The sequence below is a fragment of the Orbicella faveolata genome, unplaced genomic scaffold (genome assembly GCF_042242905.1).
Source record: "Orbicella faveolata isolate gen_17 unplaced genomic scaffold, um_ofav_v1 contig_3, whole genome shotgun sequence".
NCBI lineage: Eukaryota > Metazoa > Cnidaria > Anthozoa > Scleractinia > Merulinidae > Orbicella > Orbicella faveolata.
Genome location: NW_028301558.1, coordinates 16,031,990 through 16,046,787, shown reverse-complemented (window position 1 = coordinate 16,046,787; position 14,798 = coordinate 16,031,990). Strand labels below are relative to the sequence as shown.

At 37.4% G+C, this 14,798-nt stretch overlaps 1 protein-coding gene and 1 long non-coding RNA gene across 2 annotated transcripts; both read left to right on the top strand.

The window, feature by feature from the left end:
- The first annotated feature begins 83 nt into the window (after positions 1-83).
- Positions 84-2,865, top strand: LOC149106650 (uncharacterized). Its single transcript, XR_016210007.1, has 2 exons — positions 84-370; positions 734-2,865. It is a non-coding gene; the product is annotated as an uncharacterized LOC149106650 (long non-coding RNA).
- A 6,191-nt stretch (positions 2,866-9,056) lies between these two features.
- On the top strand, positions 9,057-11,710 carry LOC110061525 (melanocyte-stimulating hormone receptor-like). The gene has a single exon (XM_020768361.2). It carries the CDS (start codon positions 9,169-9,171, stop codon positions 10,117-10,119), a length of 951 nt encoding a protein of 316 aa, XP_020624020.1. The 5' UTR covers positions 9,057-9,168; the 3' UTR covers positions 10,120-11,710.
- The last annotated feature ends 3,088 nt before the right edge of the window (positions 11,711-14,798 follow it).

The window sequence follows — 14,798 nt, the reverse complement described above, 5'->3', positions numbered from 1 at the left end:
GCGCGCAAATAACCGACTCCTTTGGAAAGGGAATCTGCTGGTCAAAAGTATTCATTTATCAGATTGACCGAAGGATTATGGGATCGGGCGGAAACACCAAAATGGCGGGCAAAGATTGTGGTCAATGTTGTTAGGATTCGATAACAAAGCTCTCTGTTATTATATAGCCTTGCTCTACGTTGGAAAGCAGTCTCAAATTGTTTACAGATGTCCGTTGTTATTCCAGTTGAGTCAAATCCCAGTAAAGGTGGAAAAGTATGAAGTTTCGTCGGCAAAACAGTGTGGCAATCAAACTATTTGCCAGCAGCTGGCGGTTTCTCTCACACTCGTCAGGTTTACAGAAAGGTTATGGTTCCTGCAGCTTTCCAAGGTAAACTGATTTTCTTGCATAATTTGTGACGGTTCTTAAAATACTGGGAACGTTCTGGCCAGATGCTTTAACACACTGTTAAGTCTTGCTGATTTCGTGAATACAAATGTTCATTTCCTAAAGGAGTTATGAAAGCAACTGTATTCAACGCAACAATATACGAACAATTTCGTGTTGGGAAAATCATTCATTGTAAAAGTACAATAAGTGCAATAAATGTGAGCTCTCTCATGTAGTTTACATATACTTCTTATATATCTAGTGTATATCTTGTCTAGGATCAACTGGGCATACATATGTAGTATACAACACCTAAAACACAAGATATCAAAAAGCAACATCCTTCACCTTTTTGATTTTCAGGTTGATGGTGGTGCTCTTGAGGTTATGTTAGATGTGCATATTACATTATCAAGACCATTTGTTTGCCACTTATTACTTGAGTTGCAAAAGACTGATGTTATTTTCATTAGGGTGGTTGAAGTTCTCTTTAATTGGGCAGTGTTCCAAAGGTCCTTTATAATTTGGCATTTCTTTATGCAAATAGAGGTTATTTAGAACAGCAGATATAATTCACAGCTAGGTTACGGAAAATTACTTTTAACCACTTCCAGACCTTTGTACATAAGTCTTGCCATAATTTGAAAAACCCATGATTCATGGATAAAATTAATTGAAAAAAATACTCTCATGAGGAAATTACTGTAATTGAAATTTGAAATTCATGTCAAGAATATTTTGTGCTTTTCCGGTCATGAAATCTGTTTACATTTCATGAAAATTTACTGAAGAATGTAAACATTTACTAGACTCCAATTTAAGTAGCTGAGAAGTGTTTCAAACAGGATTTTAGAAAGATATATGTTAAATTTAAGTAGGTTTTGTGATAAATCGCAACATAATGGAAACTCATTTCCAGCCAGATTTTGTCCTCCTTTTGCATCTGGATGTGCCTGGTTTTTGGTATTATATTTTAATGTACAACTGTAGCAGGTTTAAATAAAACTATTAGTTATTTATACATTTTCCTATGTAAATACAGAGATTTCACTTAGGTTTAGGATTTGAAGAGCAGTTATCAAAGATCCATATAAAATGAATAATGAAGAGTTTTCAATAGTTAGCTATAGTTTCACCACCTGTGACTAAGAAAGCTTTTGGTTAGGTAAATATTAAAGTGCTGCATGTACATGAGTGATGGATAATTTTTTAGATTGGCTGCTATCTTTTTACTATCTCTGGGTTTTGGGTAGGTTATCACAGTGCGATATGAGTGATGGGTAGTTTTCAGATAGGCTATCTTTTTACTAGATAGGATAGTGTTTTATTGTTCAATGTAAGGACTCGTCTTCAGAAAGCCTAGGTTTTGGCTTACTACATTAGTGGTGGTTTTTGGATAGACAAGTTAGTGGATAGATAGGCCATCTAAGTATCTGTTGACTATCTACACAGGAAGCTAGTTTTTAGCTAGTCAATCTATTTCCTAACTATCTGATAGATAGATATTAGTTAGCTTTAAGCCATGTCAAAGATAGCTATCCTCTATCTACAAAACCTCTTGGATAGAAAAAAGAATAGAGATTTGCATCCCTCAACCAGGAATGAGATAGTTGCAAGCAGCATGAAGTTAGTAATAAACTAGTAATAAGATATGATTGTTTTTGGGAGGGCTTCTTTAACTGAGGACAGCAAACTATTGCCAGCTACCAGGAAACATCTCCAAGAAGAGTATGCCACATTAAAAAAGAAAGAATAGAATTGCTTGTAGCATTAGCTACAATACTTGCATCCATATCTGTCAGGTCTTTATAAAAACAATTTTACCCACACTCTTCTCCTTTGAGCATGGTTAAACTGGTTGCGTAACTGAAGTGTGAGTGAACTGGTAGCCCACTCAAAAAGTTAGATTGAAGATATAAAAATGTGTTGGGCAAAGCTAAAGTCCATGGCCTCTGCTATATGACAACAGGTTTTTGGAGGACACTGTATACATGTATGTAGAGTACATTGACCCACTTAAATGTATCAACTGCAAATTTAAATGTTCATGTATATTGCAGTCTTTAATTGTCATCCCTGTAATGTACTGTAGTGTTCCTGAACACTCTTTTTGTTTTATAGCAGTGAGGTGCCTTGTTTCCATGTTAAACAGAAATTGTTAGAAATTTTTCTTTCGCATAAGGTGGGCAAATTCTGACAGAGAAAGTGGAGTCTGCATTTATGCCTACAGTTGTGCAGTTTGAGTAATCTTACTGTTTTGATCAATTCTGAACTGTCCTATCCTCTTAGGTACTGTTTGATATTGTTTTTTTAAACTTACAGCTACTGTAATTTTGAAGTGCATAGATCATTGTAATGCAATGTGTGATGTTTACAGTTACTTATATTAATAGACTGCTGTGAAGAAAATTGTTCTTCATCACTCTCTCAGTATAATCTGAGTGTATGGAATCTGTTAAGAATTATGCTATATTTGTATAAAATTTGTAATTGAATATTGTTATGAAGAAAAAATATTTTGATTAGACATTGTTCAGGCAGGCAGCAAGATCTAAACCCTGTCTTCAGTGTTATGATTTAATGTGGCTACATTGGATGTAACACTGGCTTTGCAGGGAATCAGAAATTCTGAATCTTCTCCTGTGTTGTTTGGGGGATCAGAAATTCTGAACCCTTTCTAGAGTTCTTTGGGGGATCAGAAATTCTGAACCCTTTCTAGAGTTCTTTGGGGGATCAGAAATTCTGAACCCTTTCTAGTGTTCTTTGGGGGATCAGAAATTCTGAACCCTTTCTAGAGTTCTTTGGGGGATCAGAAATTCTGAACCTTTTCTAATGTTCTTTGGGAGATCAGAAATTCTGAACCCTTTCTAGTGTTCTTTGGGGGATCAGAAATTCTGAACCCTTTCTAGAGTTCTTTGGGGGATCAGAAATTCTGAACCTTTTCTAATGTTCTTTGGGAGATCAGAAATTCTGAACCCTTTCTAGTGTTCTTTGGGGGATCGGAAATTTTGAATCCTCTCTTGTGTTGTTTGGGGGATCAGAAATTTTGAATCGTTTTCTATGGAGGTACCTCTCGAGACAAGAAATTCAAAAAAATCATTTGGTTTCTTATGCGTGACTTAAACATTACATTTCAGTTCAAATAAAGAATAGGAAATTGCTCGGAAGAATTTTTTCATTCCTTGCAAACAGGGAAACTTTTCCTCTGAGTTTTAACACCAGTTTAAGATTCTTAGTATATTGCAAATATCGTCTTTGGAATTAAATGGCAATCATAGATTTCCGTCTAAGCTCTACGTTTCACTTTAGGCCAATTTTGCACTCATTTCCAACGAAACTTCCAAGCCTGCAACGTAAAAATAACTTTTCTCCGAGACAGGTTTCTATTTTACACCGAAAAAGTAGCCATTTTTGAAGTGGTTCTCAGTATTTACTCTGAATTTTATCAAATTGGAACACCACATTTTAGTTTGGAAGGCGTTGGCCCCCTTTTTTCATTTACATGGTTTTTACATGTTTCTTACAGGCCCCCTTTTTTCATTTACATGGTTTTTACAGGGTTACAAACATAACATTTCCAGACTTTTTACAGCATTCGCTTGAATTATTGACACGTTCCTCACATGGTTTAGCAAAGCAATTTACATGTTTTTTACAAAGCCAGATACTGTAAAAGTGCGTAAAATATTTTACAAGTTTTTACATGTTCTTCAAATGATCATTGTGGACAAAGACAATGTAAATCACTATTTACAGAACATTTACATGCTGTACTAAAAGCTGTAAATTTCCTGTAATTTTATTTTACAAAACCCTAACATGTAAATTGTAATTTACAAAGAATGTCAATCAAGATTTACATACTGTAAATTACAATTGACATGTCCATGTAAATTTTCAACTTTTCCAGTGCTTCTATTTGCGTGCTAATCTGACTATGCGCCGGCTTCAATTGATGTTCATCTGCTAAAAATGTAATTTAATTGCAAAATGATTAAACACCAGTGTTGAAGACCTAAATGTAATAACATTTGGCCTTAAATGTAATAAACTCCAAAGTGTGACAACATTTGGACTTAAATGAGACAACGTTACACAAACGTCATCATTGACGTAACCACCTCGTTGTTTAGTAAAATAATCACGTGACACTACACACAATCCCTGTAAGCGGGAATCCTTATTCCAGCCTTTAAATTCCTTCTCATACAAACAAATTTCGATAGGTTGGTAATAGCGTGACGTTTTTGTTTCTAAATCTACTTGTTAACCAATATAGTTCCGCAGAAAATATTTTCAAGACGCCAGCGATTTATCAGTCCGTTCTTGAATCACAACCTGATCAGTCCAAACAACAATTCCAGACAAAACTATCACAGTGGTACCGGATGCCGTGATGACAACGTCACCAGGACGCGACGCAAGGTGCATTTGAAATAGCTGTTGTCGTTTCATGGTTTAAATGCCTTTTATATCTCGATTTGGCTCTCTTGTGAGACCACACACAGCGAGTCTGGATAGTTCGATCCTTCAATCTGTCTCCTTTTTTTATATACGTAACTGTGTCTGGAAAAAAAGGTCTCAGAGTCCGATATTTTGGTCGTTTACAATTTTCCCAGTAGGATGATGTGAATCTGCTTTTTCTTTAAAAGTATCAATTGTATTATGCCCCATGGGGTAATATTTCGCAAATGACGAAGCATTTCCAAACTGTAGGTTTGAAAAACTGTTTAACAAAGAATTCCTGCTTTAATGATTGCGTTTGATTAACATAATTGGACACTGCATCCAAACTCGACAAACATTTTGCCTGTCTTGAAATGCAAAATGAAGAGCGCTATCCAAGGACCAAAAGTGCGAGTTAATTAGTTTCCGATATCAGGAGATAAGATGTTATCCCTGTTATCCTTATCACCACTTATCAGTAATCCTTGTTTTACTAAAATGAACAAGTCGGATAATACAGCAAATTGGGTATGATCAAACACTTACATACTCAACAAAAAAAAAGTAACAGAAAAGTAACAAATACTGACTTTTTGACAAAGCTGAAGAGGAAAAGAGACAAAAGAGTAACCATTCACTGCAAAGAAATGGACAGAACTGTTAATGTTTAAATGTTGATGTTGTTTCAATACATAATTTGTTTAAAAAATTACCTCCGTTGATGCATGTTAGCTGTTATAAATTTTATATCCTTGATAGCCTTGAGTTCAAAATTAATAAACTAAAATTAATAAAGTCATATATAATTACAATAAGAACTTTGTCCAGTTGAGACCCAGGATATCTCATCATTCGAAAATGAAACCATAAAATATCACTCCAATGCTTGATAGATTTAGCCAAGCCTCAAAGCAGTGCTTCCCGTTTTATTTTTAATTTAAATCTGAACTTAGAGACCATAGACAGATTAAAAATAGGACTTGAGCCCGCGATCCAGTGGAGAACAATTACCTAATCAGCGGTCAAAATAAAAGAATACGTAAGCCCGTGAAATAGTCATGTGATACTGGTCAGCGAATACCTTTTTGACAACTGTCAATTGGCCATAACATGGATGCCCAATATCAAATAGGATATAAGCTGACGATAATCTTAACGTTGACATATTTCTGGAGTATGGCCGCCAAGTTCCGCTCTGTAGCCCTTAGATTCGGGCCGCTGCAGAGCTCCGCTATAACTGAGTGCAATGACGTCATCAGTCAGGTGACAAACCCGAAAACACATGTTACTCGTTGCGATAAAAGAACCCTTTTAATGAGATGACAGATGGTGCAACAGATCACGTGGTTTATGCAATAACAGTGAGTTGATTAATGACGCCTTTGATGCCGTCAATGATGACGTGAGTATAAACCATCTCATTTAAGTCCAAATGTTGTCACACTTAGGAGTTATTACATTTAAGGCCAAATGTTATTACATTTAGGAGTTTATTACATTTAAGGTCAGTTATTACATTTAGGTCTTCAACCAGTCTGTGTTTTCAAGACGGTCTGAGTTGTTGTCATCTGGTTCTGGGCTGGCTTCTTGTTGATCGTTTTGTCGGACCCTTCGTGGCTCAGATTGATACGGACGAGGCCCAGATTGTTCCACAGCTACAACTGAATTTTCTACATCACTATCATACAAATTCACCAAATTTGAATCGCTGTCATCCGATAAAAGATCCTCCGAGCTACTCCCACTTTCCCGATCCGCCATAGAATTCTCATATGGAATCCCTATTGCGCAATGTTTGTGTTCCACCGCTTACGTCACGACAGATGGCTATTGTTTCACCGGAAGTGGATTTTTTCTCGTAAAAGCTGTTTTTCTCCTTAACGAAACCCAAACGAGCAAGATAAATGCCAAATTCGTTTTGTACGTTGCTGTTTGCGTCGAATAAGAAAAACTTGTATTTTTGGGTTTACATGTCCTTTAAATGTCTGAATTTTCACACCTCAAGTATAACACCTGAGGAATGACGACCAAGGCAAAGTCTAGTTGCTTGAAAAAACCAACAAAACAAAACAAACAAACGACAACAACAAAAAAACAGTAGTAATAGAAATAAAAATAAAAAATCAAATAGACCAATTTCGATATATTAAAATAAACCCCACAAACTCTGTAGTTATTCCCCAGAGCCTCGCACTGAGGATTATTGTTTTAGACTGAATTTTAATATACATGTATCGAAATTGGTCTATTCCCAACCCACGTTGTTGTTTTGTAAAGAACAGCAAAGAAATGTACCATAGTCTATAACGCTCGTGAACAGTCATTGTAATGCCCATTAAACCCTTTTCGCCGCCTTACTTAAACCTGATTCAGTCTTTATATAGCGGAAATCCCAAATTGAAGGTCCTAGAAACTAAATTAAAAACAGGAGTTCCCTTTCAAGTAACATGATCAGTTTTTGTCTGAACTTAATTGAATAAGGAGAGGTGTCAAGGAAATACTTGTCATATTTTATTGTCTTTCATGAGCACATAAACCATGTTTTATAAAAACTTGTCATGAACAATCTCTCTAATGTAACTGGCATGAACTCTTCGTTTTGCATTAGTACTTCAATATATTAAAATCAAGTTCTAGACTGAGAATTTTTTTTTAAATAAATTAAATCTGCGACCTTTGCGGCCACTCCGAAATTTTCATGCAATCTGCGAGACATATGTCGCCTACAAACTGCAGACGAAGGAAAAATAAAGGCAAATGGTAACACCATTACCTTCACTTTTGGTTTTTCCGTTGTCTTTTCTGCATACAACTAAGTTTATTTCTAATTTTTTTTTAGTTGCCAGTAACTTTTTACCTTTGTTTCTGATTTTGTCTTTTATGATGTATGGCGAGTTTTATCATAGGATTCTTTCACCTTTTTGTGTGTGCTAACAGTACTCAAAATAATAAAACACTCCTACAATGTAAACTCTAGTTCAGTGTGTTGCTGCCGTAAGACGGGTGAACCAGAAACGATACCGCTTGCTTCAAGGCAACTTGGTATGAATCGATGTAAAATTTTTAGAAGAACGTCCGGTGCAAAGCGGTGAGGTCTATTAATTAATGCTGATTTTTTTTTTTATATATAGTTTCAGGGATATTTTTGATCCAAAAGCATAACAAAACTTATACTTATGGTTGGCCTACAAAGGTGTACGATTCTCTACAATATAGGACGGGGAAGAAGCGATGAATGATATGCCTGGTGTCAGCCACGAAGGAAAACAGAAAGATTTCATTCGGAGCCTTATTCAAATACATTTTTGTCAGTAACTTTTTTCTTCCTTTCAAAATGTGTTTGTTTAAACATTTTGCTAAGTAGCACATCCCGCTGTAAAAAGCGTGCTAAATTTGCATAACCAGCCTAAAATGTGACGAACAGGCTATGACATTTAATAATTTTCCCCCTCGAAAATAGATATTTGATCAATTTATTTTGGAACCTTCTACTTGTCTTTTTGCTCCTGCTCGGGTCTGCACACGAAGAGAAACATACATTCTTTTTTTACAAGAATATATTTCATAAGAATGTCGAGGTCGAAATTTGCGAAATTTTAGCAACATTTGAAGAATGAACCCAAGACTGGCAATTTTGAGAACATAACTTTGTGCGTTGAAAAAGAAACTAGCCAAAAAAACAACAAACAGTGCAAGCCGTATGGTCGATGCCAATACCATTTCTTCAAGACGTTATTTGTGCCGTATCAGGCTTTATTGCCAACAGTCTGCATGGCCCTACACTTCAACTAAGACTATTCACAAGAATATTTTCAGCCGAAAATTGGCAGAAAAAAATAATATTCAACCCGGGCCGGAAAAAAAAAAACGATATTTTTATTTTAAAAATAGTGTATGCATGGTTACCGTCTCCGCCATTATTATTTCACTGGGAAATCAATAAATCAAAAAAACTTTTTTACAGTCTTCTAGTCGGCGATCGGACTCACTAATTGGGGACATTGTAAATGTTCTGCTTTACGAAAAAAAGAGCTAAGGAAATCTCTCACGCGTTGCTTGGAATCCTAACTGTAAACTGCATGGCTAAAGAGGTAAAAATAATGTAAATATAAAGCTGTTTACGCTGATGGTTCGAGTGTGCTCACTGTAAAGATAGCGGATGACAGGTCGACAGTAATTTCTTTTCAAAAAGTTAGCAAACAACTAAGGGAGCTCCAACTCGGTTACCAATCCGGAGACACCATATGTGGCAGTTTCAAAGTGAGCGACTTAATTCCATCAGCTGCACCATCTGAAATTTACACTGGGAGCGGTTTAAGCTCTCGGTGCGGTCAGCCAAATAAATCTTCAACATGAATTTCACCAGTACAAGTCAACTGAACTGCGCGTTTCTCGATGTGAACTTGGAACAAACGGAGGGTACATTTATCGCCAGCATTCTCACTTGCATTCTTAATGTAGTGTTTTCTTTGTTTACATCCACCGGTAATCTAATTATTGTACATGTCATCTGGAAAACAACGGAACTTCATTCGCCATCTTTCGTCCTCCTGTTTTGTCTCGCAACTTCTGATCTCGTTGTTGGACTGATTTGTCAGCCATTTTTCGTGGCCTTTCATATTGCGGAACTCATGGACAACTTTAACGTTTACTGTGTCCTGAGAATTATTCAGAGCATATCTAGCTATACCACGACTGGTGTGTCTTTGGCGATTTTAAGCGGAATCTCCATTGATCGACTTCTCGCTTTAACCCTTCATTTAAGATACAACATGGTTGTTACAGTTCGCAGAATAACACTAACTGCTTGTAGTGTTTGGATAGTATCAACTACAGTCGTCATATCGAGGTTTTGGATAAGCAACTGGATTTTTGTTCCGGCGTTAGTTTTATTGTTAACATTTCTTGTTACAGCCCTCAGCACCGGGAAGGTATTCCAGATCGTTCGCAGACATCAGCGGGAGATTTCCCAGCAACAGCAAAGCATTCAAAGAAGCACAGTAAACGACCTCAAGTGTAAAAAGTCTTCCATAACTGTGTTGTATATTTATGGTTTGTTTTTAATTTTCTATCTTCCACTTCTGTTGACAATCCTCGTGAAGACCTTTTCTGGGTACACAACAAAAGTGAAAATCGCCTATGACTACGTGACAACTGCTGTTTTCATTAACTCCTTTTTAAATCCACTTGTGTACTGCTGGAGAATTGGAGAGATACGACGAGCTGTGAAGAATGCTCTTAGAAAAAATCTTAACGAGGTCATCATCGGCGAAACCACATTCAGATCAGAGACAAGGTTATGATTCCAGTTATGGGAGCAAATTTATCACCTTTGTCTTTGGCTTGTGTTCAGAGTAGTTTATATTTACACGTATATTTTCAATTCTTGCTCATGTGATCGGCTTTCGGGTCGAAGCTTATATGTCCTTTTCTTTCCTGTGTATCCAGTATTGATCCTCTAATTTCACCGGCTAAGCATCTCGATAAAAAGGGCTAACGTTTTAAAATTTTTATTTTTATAACATTTTATTGTACACTTATTACAGTGCACTTTGTTGCATCGCAAGGAGAGGGAACTTATAATCAGAATTTTTATCACCCTTTTTTCTCCACAAGTTCCGCCATGACCACAGGATGTGTTTAACATCACTTTACTTGCTTTGATTGTGACGCGTCTTGCCGTCAACACGAAAAGGATGACAACGTTTGCCTAAGTAAGTTTCGAGAAAAATGTAAACATAGTTTCCTCTCTAATTTGATAGCGAATGCCGCCAAACCAATATTATGGTTTTAAAGTTGATGGGTATCAAGTAACATCTGAGAGCTAAGAGCTTTTACATTACTCTGTTTTCCATGAATCTCACATTGACAAATTTGTTCTTTCAAATAAGAATTATAATTTCAATTTGCATTGTTAAAATTAGACAAGCATCTTTCATTAATTTCCTGCAGATAGTTGCAGACGCTCGGCTCAGGTAGAAATTAGTTGACATATACAGTACTTGTAAGGGAAGTTTGTGGCCTCATGTGAAGTGCGCTGGGCTATGCCAGATTAGAGCCCTGGCCTCGGTCATTGAATTGTGTTCCTGGACAAGACAGCTTTTCTACCATAGTACCTCGTAGCTTCCCACTCCGGAGGTATAAATTTAATGCTGCACTGTCAGTAATCCCGCATTGGCCTAGAACACATCTGGGCTAGGGCTGAGGAGAGGGATAGGGGTGGAAAACACAAATACTCCTAGTCGGCTCATACTACGGAAACGGGAATAGGCGCCGGCCTGGGCTCGAACGCAGTCTTAACTTTTATCTTGCGGAGTACTTGAGTCTAAGATTTCTTTATCTGCACTAATTTCTGAGATCAAGGCAGTGCGTCAAATTATACGGCTTTACAGTAAGTTACTCTTAGAGTATTACACTGATTGAACATGCACACTGACAAGTAGTGTAATGATAAAGCTGGTTAATTTGGAGACTGATTTTGAAAGAGGTTGATGTTCAGCCAGGAAACCCCACCCCCCTCCCCCCCCCCCCCGCAAAAAAAGTCCGGCATAAACTAAATCAACGTCAATATATAAAAGAAGGTTTTCTTCTCATAAGCTAAAGATCTAATAAAACAAGGCTACACAAGAAGAAAATATTTAATAAAACAAAATAAAATACAGTTTTAGCAAATTTGCAAAATGAGTTCCTGAGTTTTGTCAGTGATAAGTTGTTAGTTGACGTTGTGCTATTTAGTTTTCTAACTCTCCCTTAGCTGTGTAATGCATTTTAGTTTACTCACATTCCCTTATTTCTAGCCACTTATGTTATTCGCTGCCAAAGACGGGTTCTTTCGTTATTCCTGATATTATTAATGTTTTGTTGATCTTCGCTAACAAAAATCAAAATAACAAATGTCAGTTGACGTTGGTTTATTTAGATTTTCGTTAACTCACTCTGGGTGATGGTCTTAATATGTCTTTCTTGAACCTCGGTATTAATAAGATTGCCGCACTTGTTTAGCCGTCTTTTTATTGTCATCGGTAATTACGTTTTGGCAAATGTTGACAAAATTTTTTAAAGAAGACGAACACCATTTTTTCATGTTTAATTAAATTCACCCTCACGCAACCAAATAAGATTATCCACACTCAGATAGGCTAATACCGGATAAAATTGTCGGTTTGATATTTCCGAAGATCTCAGATAAAAAAAAGAGATAGAGTTTAAGGAAGAAGTGGAGGAAACACGTTTTTTTTTAGCCAGTAACTACGTTGCAAAGGCAAAAGAAAAACACCCACCCTGATCGTGATCGATGGAATCCTACATGTAATCAATGGGCAGTCGTAATGGAGCACCGGTCATTAGTTTTGAAGAAGGTATTTACATTGGCAATTTTAAAGTCTTTTCTCTATTTGTAATAATAAAAGGCGTTTTAAAAGCGGAATATTTGTTTTGTTACCACCCTCTCCAAATTATCAGTTTTATCCGGGCTAGGGCCGAGGAAAGGGGTTGGGGGGTGGAGAACAGAAATACTCCTAGTCGGCTCATGCCACGGAAACCGGATAAGCACCGGCCTGGCCACGAAACGCAGTCTTAATTGAACTTTTATCATCTAGAGTACTTGAACCTAATATTTCTATATCTGCTCCATTATCTGAGATCAAGGCAATGCCTTAAATTATACGGCTCTAGAGTGACTCACTCTTGGAGTATTACACTGATTGAACATGCACACTGGCAAGTAGTGTGATGATAAAGCTGGTTAATTTCAGGACTGATTTTGAAAGAGGTTGCAATCTCGTTCCCAGAGCCCACGTGTCTTTTAGTCAGCGCCAAGACACGGAGCTATGGAATAATCAATTTCCAGACTCCAAGATTTTAGGAGTTCCGGTTTCACGGCGCATGCGTGCCTTGGTTTAAAACATGACAATCTCTTTCCCAGAGCCCACGTGTGTTTTGGTTGGCGCCAACCAAAAGACACGTGGGCTCTGGGAACGAAATTGCCATGTTTTAAACCAAGGTACGCATGCGCCGTGAAACCGGAACTCCTAAAATCTTGGAGTCTGGAAATTGATTATTCCAGAGCTCCGTATCTTAGCGCTGACCAAAAGACACGTGGGCTCTGGGAACGAGATTGAAGAGGTTGATGTTCAGCTATGTTCCTGACCAAACGAGTAAAAAGAAATTTCAATTTAACTGGCTTATTAACTTATTTGGCGGGTAAAATTTGCGATTGCCACAAGGTAGAACTGTCGGGCCTATGAAGCCTCCAACCCTTTCCAGGAAACACCCCCCCCCCCCCCCCAAAAGTCCGGCTTTAACTAAGTCAACCTCAGTATAAAGGAGTTTTATTTTTAACTTATAGTGCACCTAACCCCCAATTTTTTTTTTCGCTAAAACGAATCTACATATTATTTGAAATACTTCTGCGAGGAAATTTTTGGATTCGGTTAAATTCTTGATTTTCTGTGCCCCGACGAAATCTCGAAAATAGCCCTAAAACACCGCCATTTTGTTTCACGACCGAGTTTGAGGAGAATGGGTCCAGCGGCTGTTGTGACGTCTACCGAGGAAGGCCGAATATCTCATGTCCTCTCATTTCCTTCAGGATGGTGTAATGCACATTCGAAAGGTGCGCAGAAATACCCTCCAGAAGTGCTATCGGCTGTTGCAGCAATATCCCAGATCTAAGAAAAGATATACAGTACAATTTACTGGCGATGATCGTTCAATGATACAATAAAGACATAACGATGGTTGATTTTGTCGAACCGAAACAAGCGAACTGAGTCTGTGAGAGCCATTGAAGAACTCTCACTGGCGTAAATACTCTTTTTCTTTGGCCATCTTAGCTTGATAAGAAATAACACGCAAACTGCGGTGATAAACATGACAATAAAACGCATGTTAAAAAACAACTAAATTTAGTTGTTACTTCTATTCCTAACGGTCACTTCTCAAGATGTAGGTTGAAACATACGAAACGTCAAGTAAATGAACTTTGTTTTTTAACATGCGTTTTCTTGTCATGTTTATCACCGCAGTTTGCGTGTTATTTCTTATCAAACTTTCACTGGAATTTGTTCCACAGACTTTCGAACGCTATTTTCAAAATTTTCTGCTTAAAGCCAACCAGCAATTTGTCGAAATACTACTAACAACCTATACTCTTCCAGTCCCGCAGTATTTATAACATAGCGCCGGCAAAGTTGTGTGATCAATCAAGAAGCGTTACGACCAAATATAGGGATGTGTAACTAGGTCGCAACTGTACGCCGCCAACAAGCACTTATTTCTCTTTCGATTCAGATAAAAGTCGAAGATTAATCCTTTAGAATTACATGATAACAAAATTGTTACACTCACAGAGTTTTTCGAAGGTTTGGAAATCAGCAGTGCGACAAACATTCTATACATTAGTGTCGAAAATATGACCGCGTAACATTATCTGCGGACCGCTTAGGGAACACATCCTTTTCGCTTATCCGACGAATTTTACTGCAAAGTTTGAAAAAAATTTACACTGGTTATTTGGAGTTACGACTTGAAACGTGTGGCAATGTGAAATCGGTAATTGTATGAAATGTTTCCTTCCGCCTTGCTTCCCGTAGCTTCAAAAATACAGGTCCAAACAATTCTACGATTTCCAATCGATCGAAGCCAGTGTTTTGGAGGTCATCAAGTCTCGAAAACTGCAACACTTACGTCGCTCTTATAAACATGAAGCATTCCAGAAAGTAAAACACAAACTGGATTTAATAGAACAACCATACCTTGACAAAATACATTCTCGCTAAGGACAAATGTAAACGGGCTATAAACACGCGTGGAAGTCTAGTGTTTAGGTGACAAAATTACTATCCAAAGCAATCCTTGAGTTTTCTTTCCTGCTTTTCGTTTGCCTGTTCCTCCACTTCGTATCTAGCTTTCCATTCCTAATTTACAAGCCGCTCGTCCGCAAAGAAGTCTTCCCCGTCGTCGCTTGAAATACTGCAAATTG

Excerpts from the sequence above, each read along its gene's own strand:
- LOC110061525 (XM_020768361.2), top strand. The coding sequence starts at position 9,169 with ATGAATTTCACCAGTACAAGTCAACTGAACTGCGCGTTTCTCGATGTG.